The sequence below is a fragment of the Desmodus rotundus genome, chromosome 3, assembly GCF_022682495.2.
Source record: "Desmodus rotundus isolate HL8 chromosome 3, HLdesRot8A.1, whole genome shotgun sequence".
In the NCBI taxonomy this organism is placed as follows: domain Eukaryota; kingdom Metazoa; phylum Chordata; class Mammalia; order Chiroptera; family Phyllostomidae; genus Desmodus; species Desmodus rotundus.
The window spans coordinates 107,533,843-107,552,111 of NC_071389.1; the positions used below are offsets into that span (position 1 = coordinate 107,533,843).

The 18,269-nt window shown below is 43.3% G+C and overlaps 1 protein-coding gene across 2 annotated transcripts in view; it reads left to right on the top strand.

The window, feature by feature from the left end:
• The window catches only part of FLT1 (fms related receptor tyrosine kinase 1), a 189,046-nt gene that overhangs the window by 147,012 nt on the left and 23,765 nt on the right, over positions 1 to 18,269 (top strand). For both annotated transcript variants that reach the window (XM_024580771.4, XM_045188069.3), the window contains exons 18-23: positions 1,254 to 1,386; positions 6,009 to 6,113; positions 9,351 to 9,464; positions 13,314 to 13,402; positions 16,904 to 17,060; positions 17,484 to 17,581. In XM_024580771.4, the coding sequence (XP_024436539.2) occupies positions 1,254 to 1,386; positions 6,009 to 6,113; positions 9,351 to 9,464; positions 13,314 to 13,402; positions 16,904 to 17,060; positions 17,484 to 17,581 (696 nt within the window). The remainder of the gene's footprint in view (positions 1 to 1,253; positions 1,387 to 6,008; positions 6,114 to 9,350; positions 9,465 to 13,313; positions 13,403 to 16,903; positions 17,061 to 17,483; positions 17,582 to 18,269) is intronic.

Genomic DNA, 18,269 nt, shown 5'->3' on the forward strand with positions numbered 1-18,269 from the left:
TGATAATTTTTGTGAGAAAGACACTGATTGCAAGTGATGGATGAGGTGAGCTGTGACAGCCCAGAACAGGGTGAGTAAGGACTGAAGAATGTGGGTGGGTGGGAAATGGTGTGTATGGAGAGGTTGTCTTCTCTACTGAACTCCGATCTGGTTGAGAGAGAGACCCTGAAAGGAAGGGCCCTAAAACTCATTTAAATGAAGTTTACATAACTCTGGCAAGTTATCAAACCCCACCTTATATGGGTAAGCATACTTCCTTTCTGTGCTGCCCACAGAAATGCAGTCAATTCTACAACTAACTAAAAGGAAATACACACCCATGGATATGAATCTAAGACACAGAATGTAAATGCAGTTATTTATGATCTGAAATAAAGGGTATTTTCTGGGCTTGATTTGCATTACCAAGATAGAACAAGCACCTGAAGTCAGATGTCCACCTTACTCACCTGACATCCTACCAATGGTCAAAGGAACTTGGAATGAATATTGCTGTGTATAAGTCTTACTCCTTGGTATTTAAAATAATCAATTTCAATTTCTTACTGAAGGTAAATCTTAGTCTAATCTCACTAATGGACCTTATATTCTTTACAGGCAGCTACGGTTACTAAGGGCCAGGCCTTCTGAGTATATTTAAACACTTCATATTAAATGTGTCTCTAGACTGTCCCAGGGAAGGACCTGGGCTTACTTTGCCACCTTTGGCCTTTCTTGCAAATGTAGAGAAGCCACAGTCATGAACCGCACTGTCAGCCCAGCTGTGATGTGTGTGTGTGTGTATATATATATGTATATATATATATGTGTGTATATATATATGTGTGTGTGTATATATATATATATATATATATATATATATATATATATATATATTCCTGCTTACACAGAATGGCCATGGAAAGTCATTTTTAGTCATTGGAATGATTTTATAAAATGCTCAGAAGACTATGCTAATCATATGCTAATTGTTTAAGAATAAGCAATAGGTTGCTGGAGAAGCTGAGTGCATTTTATCCGAGATAGTACTCCAGAAATGCAGGGTGGGACAGTAAGGGCTGTTTAATAGACATCATGTGCTCAGGTGTGATGTGCATTTGTATGCCAAGGGGTACTTTCTGTACCGGACCATGTGATTTTAACATAATGACTCAAAATAGCAACAGATATTGCCAAGTATTGTTTTAAATTGGGTATCGGGGGTTTCAAAGTTGTTTCCTTGTTTATGACCTTGAGATCTTTTCATTTTTCAGTCTTCTTCTGAAATAAAGACTGACTACCTGTCCATTATAATGGACCCAGATGAAGTTCCCCTGGATGAGCAGTGTGAGCGGCTCCCATATGATGCCAGCAAGTGGGAGTTTGCCCGGGAGAGACTTAAACTGGGTAATATATTTGTTCAACAGATTCCTACACCCATACTGAGAACCTACTACATGCAAAAGGCTGCGTGGAGGGATGCAAAGTAGACTAGACTTGGGATTCTTCCCCCCTGGCTGTTCACAACCTAGCAAAGGAGATGGACACAGAGGCACGTGATTCTTTGAGAATGCTGAGAGGACAGTCAGGGGGCAAGGAACACCTACGCGTTCTTTCAACAGTTATCAAGCACCTTCTCCAAGCAGCAGACCCAAAGGTGTTTGAATCTCTTCTTTCTAAGGAGATCACCATAAAAGTAGACAAGTGAAAGGAAAGGAAGAGAGGTTAGTTGCATCAGGAGCCTGACAAGTACAGGCACTCTTAAATAATGACATTTTTGAGGAGTCAGAAACTTATGACCTGGAACTCAATTCAGGATGATGAGGAACAACAAAATCAAGCATTTGGGGAAAGAGTTGATATTCTTCAAGGCTGTGGATCAACCACTCTGCACAAACCTACCTCTTACATACTTTGAAAGTCCTCGGAATTCAAGTTTCCTTAAAAAAAAAAAAAAAAACCACCATCCCTATCCTCCAGTTTGAGTATGTGTCAAGGCCACTCTTTGTTTTTTAATCCTCACCTGAGGATATGTTTTTATTGATTTGAGAGAAAGAAGGGAAAGAGAGAGAAACATCAATGTAAAAGAAAAACATTAATCGGTTGCCTCCCCCACGTGCCCTCACCCACAATCTATGTATGTGCCCTGACTGGGAATCAAACCCGCAACATTTTGGTGTACACAACAACACCCCAACCAAACTTGGTCAGGGCCAAGTTTCACTCCTGAAGAGCAAAGACTGTTGTATTCCACGTAACACAGATGCTATGAGCACCAGGCAAATGTGCTTTCCCTCAGTTTACCCCCAAGTTGCTCCAGCTTGAACACCACAGTGCAAGTTAATCTCCAGCTCAGTTGCTACAAAACAATGGGACCCTCAATTACTCCTGCTTGAAATATTTGGATTGTGGCTCTGAAAGTTTTCCATTCACTCCTATGCATGCCAGAGTCATTAGTAGCTGGATCTAAGAAAAGAGATCATGCATCCAGTGTCCCCAGAGCTTGTCACTCAGTGTAAAGGGCCTGTTGTTCCAAATTCAGTGGCACGGCCCCCCTTCCTCCCTCCGTCCCACACATGGACTATATGGAGGTGGACGTGTGAGGTGACAGAGAGGAAGAAGTAGCTTTTCTCATTCTCTCGGGCCTTGAAACGATTCCACTTACATTTCCTCCTATGTGAGAAAGAGTACTTGGCCCCAAGAGTATGTTCTGTTTGGCTTGAAGATGAAAATTAGAAATCAGTAAAAAAGCTGGAGAGACAGACAAAAGCCATTAATAGCTGCTGACAGGAAAGAAAATCAACCAAATTTAGAGTAGTTAAGGGCAGGTGGCAACTAGATGAGTTCCTTCTGCAAGTCTAAATTATATGGCAGCTAGCCAAGCCCCTTCAGTGACCTTGGCACAGAACATGGGGTAATTTTCCCACAACCATAAGCCATTCTCAGGCCACGTTGCTTTCCAGAGCTATTAGTCACAATTAAATATGCTCCTTCCAGTCTAGGACACGTGAGCCCTCCATCACATTTCTTCATTCCTTGGCCTAGTGTCACTGTGATCCAGAACACATCCAGAAGATTGCCAATCCTTCTACCAGAATTCCCCTGGGTCTCTGTGGTTTTCGCTAATCCCATTTTAGGAGATTCTCCTTGTCGAAGAGCCTTCTCATGGTTCTTCCCAGAGTTGTCAGATGCTATGATTTGGCTAATGTACATGTGAGTGTCTTTGATGAGTGAGAGGGAGTATAGCAAGCCAGCTAAGAGTCTTTCAATGCAGAGTGTGTCTGCAAAGGCCAGAGAAATACTCCTCTAAATAACTTGGGAGCAAAGAGGCCCAAGATTTGTTTGGGTTTTTTTTAAGCCAAATAAATGACAAAGAAATCTGAAGCAGTCTGGCAAGTGAAAGTAACCAAGTCTGGACAGATGGTGAGAAAAGGCAGGTTTGATGGACAGAGTACAGCGGGGTTATAAATGTAGAGAAATGCACAGACCAAACTGCTTCTGACCTCAGCTGTCTGCACTCTGTGGGTTACTGTCAGCCCTGGGTAGAGAAGTGGGAATTTACAGTACCTGATAGCTAGATACAGTTGGAGCTTGGGTCAAAGATGTTGCTACCATTGAAATTCCTGAAATCCAGTAACAAAAGAAATCTATTTTGTTACTGATTCCTCACTAAACCTCAGAGAAAATTCCCTTCCTATAAATTTATAAATGTCTGACACTGCCCCTTTCTATTGGAAAATAAAGTCAGAATTAGCAAATATTGGAAACAACACAGGGAGTCTGGAATTTGGCAGGTGGATGATGCCTGGGCTGATACTGCCACTTGTAAGAACCAGCCCTGGATGCCAGAGAGGGGCTGAGCCCCATGTTGCCACACTGGGTCCCCAGATCATCCCAGGGACACTGGCTAGTCATTCTTGGAAGAAATTCCAATATTGTTTCATTGTATGACAATGACCTAATACTTTTCCAAACTAGTTAGTGACATTTGGGTAACACCAAGGAAGACTTTAAATGAAAAGGAAGATCAAGCAGTTCAAGTCCAATGTGACTAGGCTCCATTGAAAGTGGAACTGTGGGTCTGCCGAAGGATTCCAGTGCTGAAGGATTCCAGAAAATTAAAGAGCCCACAATAGCTTCATGTTGTTTTGTGAGGCAGCAGTCAGCTGCCAAGAGAATAAAGGGAAAGACTGAAGGAAGCCAAGTGAAAATGAATTGATTCTTACTGACAGAAACAAAGTCCCCAAATACTGTTTAAAACCAGGTGTCTTGTGGTGGCGACAAAGGGAATGCATGGGGGCTGAAGTGTCGAAAGAAAAGGATTCCATCTGCCCCAAACAAGCAAGAGTCTTTGCAGCGTGTGGGGAGATGTCCTGAGAGAGAGATTGTCTTACTATTTCTCAGACTCAGGACACTTTTCATATTAGATGGTAGAAGGAGGCACTTCAAAAGAAAAATGTTGTTCTTGTACCCTAAAAAAAAAAAAAACAAGGAATAAGCCTGTGACCAAATGCAGCAGTTTTTACAAGTCTGGAGAAGGGATCTGCCAGTGCTCTTCTCATACATGATCTCCACCTCCAGAGGTTCTTCTGTGTAAACTAACAGTCCCCCTGTTGGTCTATATCTCGGACAATTTTATCTGAAGAAGGAAGCACTCACTACATCCCAGCCCATGGTGTGTGCTCTGAGAGGAATGATCTTTGTCAGTCACTACAGGTGCGTGTGTGACCAGAGGAAAAGCATGTGATCCCGCCAGCGCTGCCTTCCTCAGACAGAGTGCGTCCCTGTGAGCTAGAGGCAGAGATGGCTATAAAGAGGCTCATATGATTGCCTTGGTAGCTGAACTCTTTGTTTGTCCTATCTGGATGCCGAGGGTGGTTGGTAATGGAAGACACTAAGCAGAGGCAGGGTAAAGACATCTTTGTTATTGAGAAATTGCGCAGTAAAAGTATAAAGATTCTAATATGATGAAGTGACAGAAAGGCTTCATTATAAACTTTTTAAAAATCTTAAAAAACAGTGTCCTTTGGGGGAAGGGATTGGAGTATGAGGGACCGAGGAAGGAAGGAAGGGACAGAGGAAGCGAGGGAGGGGAGGGAGGAAGGAAAGAAAGAAAGAAAGTCCCATGGGACTTCCTTATAAAAGGTAGCAAAGGCTGTCCAGGGAATGCCCTCCTCACAGAGCATCATTCTCAAGGTCTCTATCTCATGGGCCCTTCTATGCACCAGATACTGGGCTAGGTTCTGGGAAGATTCAGATATGATCATTGCTCCTCTCAGTCAAGTTGTCTCGTGCAAGGCCGAGGAAAGAAACCTGTGCATAGTTGTAGCATTACACACCAGGTACCATGAAAGAAACCTGGCTCTGTTGTGGCATGGCAACCACCTCTCTGCGGTTGAAACAATTACTACCAGCGCAGTGCTTGATGGGCCGCTGTGCTGAGCCATGAAGATTGATAATCGTCATGTGCAGACATGGTAGAAATACTGGGACTATTTTGCCTGGCAAGGAAGCCAGAGAAATGACTTCATGGTTATTATTATTTTTAATCTAGGAAGCATTATTATAACCAATAGCAATAACTAACATTCTCAATTTCTTACTTTCTGCTGAAAACCAATCAAAGGAAATGACCTTAAGTAGCAAGAAAATGGGCCTATATTAAACATAGGGAAATATTCTTGTTAATAATGTTATTAAGCAATGGAAGAGACTACCTAGGATTTGGTGGCCTCTCCCTTCCAGGAGGATTTTGTGAAAAGGAAACTGGCCATCCACTTGCAACACAGGCCTGCTAGGGGTCCAACACAGATGTGAAGAATGAGGGAGTCATAGATACACGGTAAAGAGTTGGAAAGAAGATACTTCAGAAATGTGTCCCTTCCTTTGACTCTTTTGGGGTCAGTTCATTGGAGATCCCGTTCAAAACTACATGCCTCACATACACACACAGGAAAAAATGACTGAAAAAAAACTTAAACTCACCCTACTGGCTTGGCATACAAATCAATGTCTTATTTTCATTGTAGGCAAATCACTTGGAAGAGGGGCTTTTGGAAAAGTGGTACAGGCATCTGCATTTGGTATTAAGAAATCCCCCACGTGCAGGACTGTGGCTGTAAAAATGCTGAAAGGTAAGGACACTGTGGTTTGGCTTTCAACCGACCCATTACATATCCCGCATGTTGATATAAGTTGGATGTGGCCTAGAAACAGATTCAAGCTATTTCTGCTCTGGCCACATAACTTTCTTCTGCTGCTGGGACCCCCTTTACTTTAGGAGTCTAAGATTAGGCCAGCGAGAGTTCAGAATAAACCTTGTTAATGAAACAATCAGCATGGTCTACGGGAAATTGATTTCTGTCACCTCAAACATAGTTCTTCTAACACATCTCAGGCTCTAGACTGTCAGGGATTTAAGCCTATGGTAACCACAGGTTCAAAATTTTGAAATGACCCACTATGACATTATAATGGAAACGTAATTTTACATCATAAATCCCAAAGGCTTAGCCTAACTATAAAGTAAAACTATGAAACTAAAAAAACTGAAATGATCAAAACCCTAAACTATTTTATACTGTCAGGTCCCAACCATAAAACATCTTCTCTTTAGAAGTTAACAACAACAACAACTAATTATCTTTCTGGTGGTGAAAGATACCACCATACTGTGAAGTGCTGGGAGGTAGAGCCAAATCCATAGAGATATGACCACCACCACAAGGCACATCAAAAGTGAAAATTATGTAGACCAAACAAATCAAAGACTCATGGGTCCTTTGAAGTTTAGAAAATATTCATCTCCTCATTTATGATGGAATTTTCATGTTACCTCAATGCATTTTAAAGTCCCCAAACCAAAAGAAACAAGACTGAAAACCCAAAAAGCAGTTTTCAACTTTCCAAAGTCTCCAAGATATTGCCAGGGGATCCTGAGGCACTGGAAGCTATGCACCCAGCTAAGCAGGTTCCTAGCAAAAGCCTCCAGGAGAAAAAGGGCCATTTGCTTAGGGAGACCTCAAGGCTCTTCATCTTCTTCCTGCCCTGACACTGTCACCACCACAGTATCATGTAATGATATTTTCCACCTCAAAAGGCTGTCCTTTTGGAAGGAAAGCTTTGATAAAACTCTATAAAGAACCTGACAGTTCTACTCTGAAAGTAGCCAAGAAAGAGGTTTTGCATCCACAAGTGAGGACTTTTTGTTTAAGGTGGACAACCTAGACATTGGAAGGATTTCTGTAAGAATACCTACATTCCAGGACCCCACCCTATATACCAACCCTCCCCCCTGATTCTGAAGAGAAGAGGCATCAACATGTCTTCTGTGTGAGAAAGCACCAGACTAGGTACTTGAGTATATTAGGATGAACCACTTGAAATCACCATTTTTTTATATTTCCCTCTACAGTCTTGTGAGGTAGATATTTTTATTCCGGTCTGCAGATGAATAACTATGGCCCAGAAAAGTTAAATAGTCTCTGCAAGGTCACACAGCTCCCCAGTGTAGAAGTAAGGGTTTGAGTGCAAGTCTTTTAGCTTTGAGAGCAGTGCTTCCTGGAAATGCCTGTTGCTCCAAAACCCTGAAAATGATCCTGCCTGTTCTGGAGGCAATCTAGTATCCAACCCTGAAATACACTGAAACTAAATCTGGAAGCATCTGCTTCCTCAGCTGGTCCCATTTCCTTGCTTACTACCACCCTCTGAGTCTGAGAAAGGCGCGTAGGCTGTGCTGAAGGGGTACAAATAAACGCATGGAGGGACTGATGAGTTTGAGGAGGGAAATTCTGACCTGAGACTTCTTTTTAAAGGCCCAAAGAATCTACTCTATATAATATAGAAATAGTAAGTGTAATATCTTTATAAATGCTTTTCTTTTTTTAAGCCATCAGCTTTGGTTGAAAAAGATTGCCAAATCATCCACTATATAAAATTCCTAAAAACCATTTTCATTCAGCTCTGTTGTTTTTAAATTGGTTGGCCATCTGTTTCTAGGAGAAACTGAAAAGGCAGAATGTCAAACAAAGGCCATAAGTCAGAAGCTCTTTCAAAATGCCCTTGAGTAAAACCTTTAACCTTTTGGGGCATTATGCCCATGTCTGAAATGAGAAGAGTAATCATGCTGTTTATTTATCTAATAAATATTTGGTGATCATTTTCTGTGAGCCATTCCCAACTTCACTGGGAGGCTTCCAAAGTTTATCTAATTATTATTAAAAATGATTTGTGCTTATGAAATACCATGTCAGTATCTGCCACAATGCTAAATGCATACCCTGTGACCTATTCCAGGACCGTCTTACAGAAATACACATGTGTACAAAGACTGCACACAAGCTGTCTATTACAGCATTATTTGTAATGGCAAAAAAACCCCAAAACTGTGGATAGTCTAAATGTTAGGAATGTCATAAACCAAATTTTAAAAATGGAAAGAACCTCTGATATATTAAGAAGGAGGAAAGGCAAAATTTAAATATATATATATTTACTTAAATATATATATATAATCCCACTTATGTAAATAAAAAAGACCTTTGATTGGGTAGATAGGTAGATTTACAAAAGCATACAAAGGTCTGAGATTCCAAAAGATTAACAGCGGTTACTTTTAAAAAGTTAAGTGGGCTGGACTGGCTTTCACTTTTTTCTCCATATACATTATACCATTGAAATATTTTACAGTAAGATTATATGACTTTTTATTTCTAAAAAGAACTTAAAATATTTAAATACCTTAGAAATTAACCAATAAGAAACAGACAGAACTCAATTTAGGCTTTAGACTCTGCTAATTCTTAAACTGATGTTCTTTACCTCTGAGAATGAAATTGAAGTCGGATGCTTAGGGATCCTCACAACTGGAGATAGCCCTGTCGACTCCAGAGCGGAAAAGGTTACACGTAGAGAGAAAAATACCACGTTGAAAAGGTGTTTACAGAAATGGCCATTTTGCTGTTGCAGGTTCTTGTGCTCTTTCTTTGTAATTCCTCAAAGTGGGGAAAATTGAGAAAAAGATGTGAGCTGTGGCCACATCCCTTCCTGGAATGGAGGGAAGCCTGGAAGGCGCTTTCACAAGGCTCCCTGTTCCTAGTCCGCACATTACTGAGCAGGACTGGGTGCACAAAGGAGAAATGTGCAGTGACTAACCCCACCATGGCTCTGGGCCTTACTGCAACCAAAAGAATGTCGGCTCAGGAGGGTGGGAGTAACAGAAACAGCCCTGGGACTTGGCCTTTCTGAGGAATGTGGGGAAAAGTTAAGGAAGCAACAGGCTGAGCACTGACAAACACATAGGGCGGGGATGCCGCCTCCGGTGGAGAGTCCCATTGTCCTGTCACCTTGACTCTTCCTTGCTTCTCACACAGAGGGAGCCACAGCCAGCGAGTACAAAGCTCTGATGACTGAACTCAAGATCTTGACTCACATTGGCCACCACCTGAATGTAGTCAACCTGCTAGGAGCCTGTACCAAGCAAGGAGGTAAATGCTTCATCTCCTGGTTCACATGCTAAGATAGAGTTCTCCAACATGCAGCTCTTTCTCTCCACGCCTGTCTCTCCTCACCTGCTGGAAAATGGCCTTTCAATAGGTCCAGAGGAAACAGTTTGTCACTTATAAAAGGGGGCCCCCATCCTAGAAATGCCTTTGCCGTACAGTTAATTTAAAGGTTCTGAAGAAGACTGTCTTGTAGATCACCTTCCACAGGCTCAAGGTCAAGTGGAGGGCAGTTTTAATTTGATGATGACTTTGAAGGAGTGTGACCAGAGCTAAAGTAAATGCATAGAAGGTCGCACACTCATGAAGCCTCACCTAAAGGAATGAACGTTCTTGAACACCTTTCTATCCTCCCTTATGGCAAGGTTAGTGCTTGACTGTAATTGCTGCTTGAGCCAGAAGGAAAAGTGTAAGGTACCTGTGCATATAAATGTTCTCCAAGCTCAACAAAGGTAGTAGAGATAAAGGATAGCTGGGAAAGACCTACTGGCTGGAAGTCACAGTGGGTACAGAAAGAAGCTATGTGCTGGGGAGGCCAGAACTATAGATAGTCCTCGGGACCCAAACAAGCAGAGGAGGTAGCTGGCTGTTACAGGTAGACACAGCCCACCTGCTTCTCTATCATCCTTGAGTATTGAAAAGTTATAAGCTCTTTCTATGCATTTACCCTGACTCTGGCCACCCTCCTTCAAAGTCACCATCAAAACTGACCAGGGCTAAGCAGAGAACCTGCTTCCACCTATGTCTCTGAGCTCCGGGTAGCCGGCTTCAGGATGGAAGCCTGTCCTGAGGGCAAGGATTGCTGGACCCCTGGCAGGCAACGGAGACGTGGAGAATTCTCCTAGGTGGTGGGGAGACCTACAACCTGTGGAAGCAACTTCCTGTTCTGTAATTGGAGGGAAGAGGAGGTGCTGTCAGGATTTCTCATGTACACGTTTAAACCAGTACAGTCCTGGTGACTCTCCTGCTTTCTTTTAACCAGGAGTCGGCAAAACATGGGTCCAGCCTGTGCACTTAATTTGACCATTTTAAATGGTTGAGGGGAAAACTCAAAACAATAATATTTTTTGATGTGAGAGTTATATGAAATTCATATTCATGTGTTCATAAAATTTTATTGAAGCACAGTCTTTCATTTGGTAGTATTGTTGGCTATGGCTGCTTTCCCATTACAAAGGCATAACTGAGGAGCTTTATGGTCCGCAAAGCCTAAAATACTTACTGTCTGGTCCTTTACAAAGAAGTCTGACAGCCCCTGCTTCAGCCTTTCTTACAAGCCCCAAGGCAAAGGCTGCACAGAGACCCCCAGCAGCCATGCCAGTGGGACAGACAGGCCAGGCAGAACCAGCCTATTTTCGCAATGGAAGGAAGGAGCTGCTTGACAATCCTGGGGTTGGTGTGACAGTGTCCTGAGGCCCCTGTACTCGCTAGGGTCCTGCAAATAAGCAGAGGATGTAGCTGGCTGTTGCAGGTAGAGCCCTGGTTTTGGACCTCCCCTCCTCAAAGTTCTTTCTTTTTCCTCTTTTTGTTTTCTGTTTCACCCCCAGCTCCAACCCCCAATTGTCTCCTATTCCTTATGTATCCTTTTAAGTATATATGCTTCCATTCAGCTTACGGCCAAGATGGAGGCATAGGTAGACACACTGTGCCTCCTCACACAACCAAAAGAAGGACAAAAATTTAAAAACAAAAACCATCCAGAACTGACAGAAAATCGAACTGTATGGAAGTCTGACAACCAAGGAGATAAAGAAGAAACATTCATCCAGACTGGTAGGAGGAGTGGAGACAGGCAGCCAAGGTAGAGAGGACTTGCGGCAAGGTGGTGGCTGGCAGACCCAGTGAGGTGGCAGATTGTGGAACTTGGCAGGCCAGGCTGCAGCTAGCAAGGTGGTGGCTGGCAGACCCTGTGGCCCCACATACGCACATAGATAAACCAGGAGGAACAGCAGGGGAGCAAAGCAGACTGTGCAACCCAGGGCTCCAGCACGGGGAAATAGAGCCTCAAACCTCTGATTGAAAACACCCATGGGAGTTGAGGCGGCAGCAGGAGAAACTCTCAGCCTCACAGAAGGGTTTGTTGGAGAGACCCACAGGGGCCTAGAGCCTGCACAAGCCCACCCACTCGGGAATCAGCACCAGAGGGGCCCAATTTGATTGTGGGTAGTGGAGGGAGTGAATGAAATCCGGCAGAGAGTGGAGCAAGCACCATTGCTCCCTCTCAGCCCCTCCCCAAAGTACAGCATCACAGTGCAGCAACCAGCATTACCCCGCCCTGGTGAACACCTAAGGCTCTGCCCCTTTACATAACAGGCAAGCCAAGACAAAAAAAAAATAGCTCAAATGAAAAAACAGATCAAAGCTCCAGAAAAAATACAACTAAGCAACAAAGAGATAGCCAACTTATCAGATGCACATTCAAAACACTGGTAATCAGGGAGCTCACAGAATTGGTTGAATTTGGTCACAAATTAGATGAAAAAATGAAGGCTATGCTAAGAGAAACAAAGGAAAATGTTCAGGGAACCAATAGTGATGCGAAGGAAACTGGGACTCAAATCAATGGTGTGGACCAGACGGAAGAAAGAAACATCCAACCAGAAAAGAGTGAAGAAACAAGAATTCAAAAAAATGAGGAGAGGCTTAGGAACCTCCAGGACAGCTTGAAACATTCCAACATCCGAATTATAGGGATGCCAGAAGGAGAAGAGGAAGAACAAAAAATTGAAAACTTATTTGAACAAATAATGAAGGAGAACTTCCCTACTCTGGCAAAGGAAATAGACTTCCAGGAAGTCTAGGAAGCTCAGAGAGTCCCAAAGAGGCTGGACCCAAGGAGGAACACACCAAGGCACATCGTAATTACATTCCCCAAGATGAAACAGAAGGAGAGAATCTTAGAAGCAGCAAGAGAAAAGGACACAGTTACCTACAAAGGGGTTCCCATAAGACTGTCAGCTGATTTCTCCAAAGAGACCTTACAGGCAAGAGGGACTGGCAAGAAGTATTCCAAGTCATGAAAGGCAAGGGCCTACATCCAAGATTACTGTATCCAACAAAGCTATCATTTAGAATGAAAGGGCAGATAAAGTGCTTCTCAGATAAGGTCAAGTTCCAGGAGTTCATCATCACCAAGCCCTTATGATATGAAATGTTAAAGGGACTTATCTAAGAAAAAGAAGATAAAAAATATGAACAGTAAAAATGACAGCAAATTCACAGTTATGAACAACCACACCTAAAACAAAAACAAAAGCAAACTAAGCAAACAACTAGAACAGGAACAGAACCACAGAAATGGAGATCACATGGAGGGTTATCAATAGGGGATTGGGAGGGGGAGAGAGGGGGAAAGGTACAGAGAATAAATAGCATAAATGATAGGTGGAAAATAGACAGGGGGAGGGTAAGAATAGTGTAGGAAATGTAGAAGCCAAAGAACTTGTAAGTATGACCCATGAACTATAGGGGGGGAATGTGGGAGAGAGGGGGTGTGCAGGATGGAGTGGAGTGAAGGGGGATAAATGGGACAACTGTAATAGCATAATCAATAAATATATTTAAAAACAATAAAGAATAAAAATTTTTAAAAAGTATATTTTGTTGATTGTGCTATTACAGTTGTCCCATTTTTTTCTTCCCCTTAACCCCCCTCTTCCCTGCACCCCCTCCCACCCTTTTAGTATTTTTTTATTGAAAAAAATTTCCCACCCTGAGTTGTCTCTCTAGACCCCACTAATATAAAGGCAAGTGGTTTGAGGTTTCTCAGGCCCACTGAAGTCTGGCAAATAGGTGACCAGCTTGGTGTGGCTGAGCATGTGTTGTCGGTTGCAGGTCCTCTGATGGTGATTGTTGAATATTGCAAATATGGAAATCTGTCCAACTACCTCAAGAGCAAACGAGACTTATTCTTTCTCAACAAGGTAAGGAATTTAGGGGTTGAAGGTTAAGACAGCAATGACTTTCCATTTAGGCTGTAACAGCATAAAGCAAGAGAAACCTATATTTTTCCACTAATGACTATGTTTAAAATTCAATGTCTGTTTTTCCCTCCTTTTTAAAATATTCCTTCCATCCTAACATATCACACTTTTTTGGTGGACAGCACAGAGAATATCTGGTCCCAGTGCATGCAGTAATAATTTGGGGTTCAAATTTCCTAGCCATCTATCTAAATACTTATAAATTCATCTTGATAACTTTCTCTCTCTTTCTCTCTCTCTATTCTTCTCCCTCTTCCTATCCCTCCCCAGATATACATAGGCAGACACAAACCACTTAGTCACTTGTTTTTTAAAAGATGATAGCAAGTGTAATTGTCTCAGTTTATTATACTAGAGAAATTAAGGACTCAATCAGCTGAGTGACTTTACAGTCTACAATAGACCAGTGATGAGTCCTGAGAAAACATTCTTTCTTTCCTACTCCCACTTCCCACACCCTCACACCCCTGTCACCCCTACACACACACTGAACCAGCCTTACCCACTAAAATAAAGCTCTGTAATAAAAGAAACACACGGGTCCAAGTCCTAAAGGCAAACCGAGTTTAAAAGAGATAACTGAGTGGAGAAGAAAAGAGTTTAATAAGACTGTGCCCGTGTGACCCACCCCACCAATGTGTGTCCTTCTCTGGTCTGGAGAAGCTCAGGAGACAATGGTTCAACACTATTAACTGATAATTAGCAGTATATGTGATGAATCCGTGTAGTGTGGTGGCTAAGCACCTGGACTCTAGAATCAGACTGCTTGTGTTTAAACCCCATTTCAACCACTCAAGAGATCTGGGACCTTGAGCAAGTTACTCAGTCTCTCTTAAGTTTCAGCTTCTCACTTATTAAATGGAAGTAATGACAAAACCCAACTCGTGGGATTGTTGAGAGAATTAAATACAGTTAAGCACTCAGTGAATGTTAACTATCATCATCATCATTACTGACCCACTGAGATGGAAGGATTGGGTGGGTCCAACTTAATGCCAGTGGTCTGTATGATTTGTATGATAGATTAAGTGTCTAACATCCAAGAACGGTGCCCATCCCCGGCACACAGGCGAGAGCCGGGATGTGGCATACAAATAAGGACAGTTGGCCCAATCTCTCATCCCGCAAACTTTGATCCAGCCAAAGACTCGGGTGCTCTACTTGACTGGCAGCATATATGCAAAAACATATTTTCTCAAATTTTAAACCATGCCCTCTCATAATTAGAATTTTGAAGCTGAAAGGGATCTTTGTGATCAGCTAGTTCACACTCTTACATTATAGATGTGCCCAGAAAAGTCAAGTGATTGACTTAAGAGCAGATACCTACCAAGCAATGAAGTTGGGGAGAAAGAATCCATCTCTCTTGTCTCCCCTTCCAATGCCTTTTCTGTGCCTTACGCTGGATGAGGAGGGGAAAAGATAAGAAGAAGTGGAAAGTGGTGCCCTGGGCTAGGAGCAGTGCAGACTCCCCTCAGTCCCTGAAATCCTGGACTAGCTTCAGGAAGAACTAAGCCAGCAAAACACCCCAGGGATCAGGGCAGGATGGAACGTTTGGGTTCACGCGTCCTTTGTTTTGAAGAGTTTGCTTCCTTCTCTGGCTATATTTAATGATCCACCACCCTGTTGGTGGAGCCCAGTGTTTTCGTGGAAAACACATGGCCGTATTTCATATTTGGAACCTAAAGGAATATAAAGAGAAGGTGAAGGAAAAACCAAAAGGCAAAATAGAAATGGGATATTTTATTTTCCAACTAAATCACTGTATTCTGACAAGAGTCCCAAAAGTTCAGTAAATCAACCTTTATTTAACAGAAATGGTTACCAATAAGCAAAGCTGAATATACCATTGGTTGAGAGTCGGGAAGCGGGTGAGGGGGCTTGAGTTATGGGCTTGGAGACATGCCCAGGCTGAGACTTCTGGGAAAGCTCAGAAGAAGGCCGCACAGAGAGCGTTGGTTGTCACAGACCTGAGCTGTGAGGGGGCCTGTCGAGCACTTTGCTCCCCCATAGCCTTGCCAGCACTCTTCCTCTGCTGCCTTGGGTCCTGGAGGGGGTCTCATAAAAAATGAAATTCCAGTCCCCAGCTGAGTGGAATCAAATCTAACTGCCTCAGGGAGACAATAACAAAGGCTCATATTCTTGACCAGCTTTCAGGTGGGTCACCTGGGGTGGCAGTGGGTGTTTACTCGAGGCCTCCCCTCCTGCAGCACAGGAAGATTTCTTTTCAGGGGCAGGAGCCTGATACCCTCCATCAACGCCCCTCCTGAAGCTCCCTCCTCTGTCCTCTGCTTGCTCCCACTGTGCCCTCTAGTGGAGGGATCACGCCAATTTTGTGACATTTCTAGGAAAAGCCAAGGAAGCACGGGAAGCCTGGTGAATCCTAGCTCTGGCACATGGCACTGGTGGATCACAGGACGCCACAGAACCCCAGTCCCTCTAGGCTCCTATTTCAGTTTGGCTATCTAGCAGAATCCAGCTTAGGTAATGGTCCCATCACAAAGCCACTGGGAGTGCTAAATTGCTGTTGTCTCGGTTGCTAGATGAATTACTAAATGTGGTAAAAAATCTTTTCTGGTCCCAAAGGAACACCCAGAGCAACAGCTCCCATTCTATGAGTCAGAACATAATGGGATGATAGAGCTTTTCAGATGATGAAAATGAAACCCAGAAAAGTAAGGCGATTTGCCCAAGATCACGTGTTGAAAGACAGAGCCGGGTCATACACCAGGGCTTAGATGCTCAGTCCAGAATGAAAGGCTGTTCCACCCCTGCTGGGATCAAACTGTGTCTTTGTTTTCATTGGAGGGGGAAAAAGTTCATATTCCCTCCTTTCCTAAGGAAACCAGAGAAGCTGGTAACGATAGCCCTCTCCTACTCCTTCTCACAGGGATTACAAAGTGAGGCTTTGTACCAAATTCGCTGGGGACCCTTTCCTACCATCCATACCATCTTTCACAAGATGGTGCGTAGTGTGGAAATGTGGTTAAGGGTACAGACTACAGAGGGCTGAACCTGAGTTCAAGCTTTGCCATTTACTAGCTGCATATGATGACTTCGGTTACTTGACTTCTCTGAACCTATTTTTCGTGTATAAGCAAGAACTGTCTCTCAGAATTGTTGGAAAGATTAAATGAGAACATAAACCTAAAATTCTTAGTATTCTGGCTCACACTGAGTAAGCTCAGTGAGTTCCAGCTGATATTAATACTCCTCCGCCCTACCTAAGATGCTGTCTAGAGCCCAGTCAGGAGCAGCATAGACTCCACGACCCCAGGAGCAGGCAGGTGCCTGGTCACCACAGGGCCCTTGCTGCTCACTTACTCTCCATTGTATGGAATGACCTTCTCCCAACTCAAGCAGTGGCCATCGTGGCAGACTATCTTCCCCATTTCAGTCTGGAGCTCCCTCTCATCTGTGTCCTTCTCGTTCTGTGCGAAGGATGCAGCATTACACGTGGAGCCTAAAAAAGAAAAAATGGAGCCAGACTTGGAGCAAGGCAAGAAACAAAGACTAGATAGTGTCACCAGCAGCGAGAGCTTCGCGAGCTCTGGGTTTCAAGAAGATAAAAGTCTAAGTGATGCTGAAGAAGAGGAGGGTAGGTATTAATAATTCCTTCCTGTCCTACAGTCTGAGATATTTTTACAACATACTGTGCATCTCTGAAATTTTTTTCTTATTTATCACCCTAATAAACATCCGTGGGAGACTTGAAGGGTGATGTCCTGAGGAGATAGATTTGAATTAAGATTATTTACAGAGTTACTAATTTGGACAGGGAACTCTGTGCAATTGTCTCCCCTCAAGCCTTTCTGTCTTAACAGACCCCTGTGCTTTGGTAAAATGGGCCGGAGGCCTGGAAAAATCTCTGCTCTTTGTACCGAAACTCAAATGCTCTTGAAAATGAACTCTGATCCACTTGTTGGTTTGTTTTATGTTTTACTAACATTGTTTCAATGAGCTGGGATTTGGCGGAATAGCAAGCACCATTACAGACTGCTACGGTTTTAATGCTTTCCAGATTCCGATGATTTCTACAAGCAGCCCATAACTATGGAAGACCTGATTTCTTACAGTTTCCAAGTGGCTAGAGGCATGGAGTTTTTATCTTCAAGAAAGGTCAGCATTGCTCTTCACTGTTGTTCCTGGCAGGCCTGGACACGTGGACACTCACATGGACAAACATACGTTTGCTATAAATCCGCTTCTCTTAGTATTTGCTTATGCTTATGTCCTTAAATGTAAAGTAAACATCAGGACAAATGCCTGTACTTATCCTGATAGGAGTGAGGAATTTTGAGAACACTAAGTCTTAGATACCAAGGGCTAGAACTTAACTCCAGGGAAAAATCTCACCGGACAGTCTTGGCCCCCGTTCTCCACATTGCCCTCCAGCGTCTTTGCAACACTGGCCAGAGTCTCAGCACACGCCACTTCCCCAGGGGGCTCTGTGAGTCTGACCGGCACTGCAGCTGGATCACTATCTGATTTCCGCAGCTTAGGTTCAAAGGGTGGGGGAACGTTTTGCTCACTGGAAGAATTCGGGTGCAACTGCATTGACCAGGATGCTGTGCTGCTAAACAGTGGCAAAGCAGATTCAGGCCTCGCGTTGACTTCGGGGTCTCCAGGGGCCACTGTTTGGAAAGAGGCCCTCCATGTTTATGGTGACTCCATGTTTATGGTGACTCCATGTGGGTGACTCCAGGGGTTGCTTCCGTCATGTCACAGACTCTCAAAATAAGAATAATGACACCGCGAAGCTGCAGGAAATTAGTCAGTTAGATTGAGGAAATGCATTGATTATGCA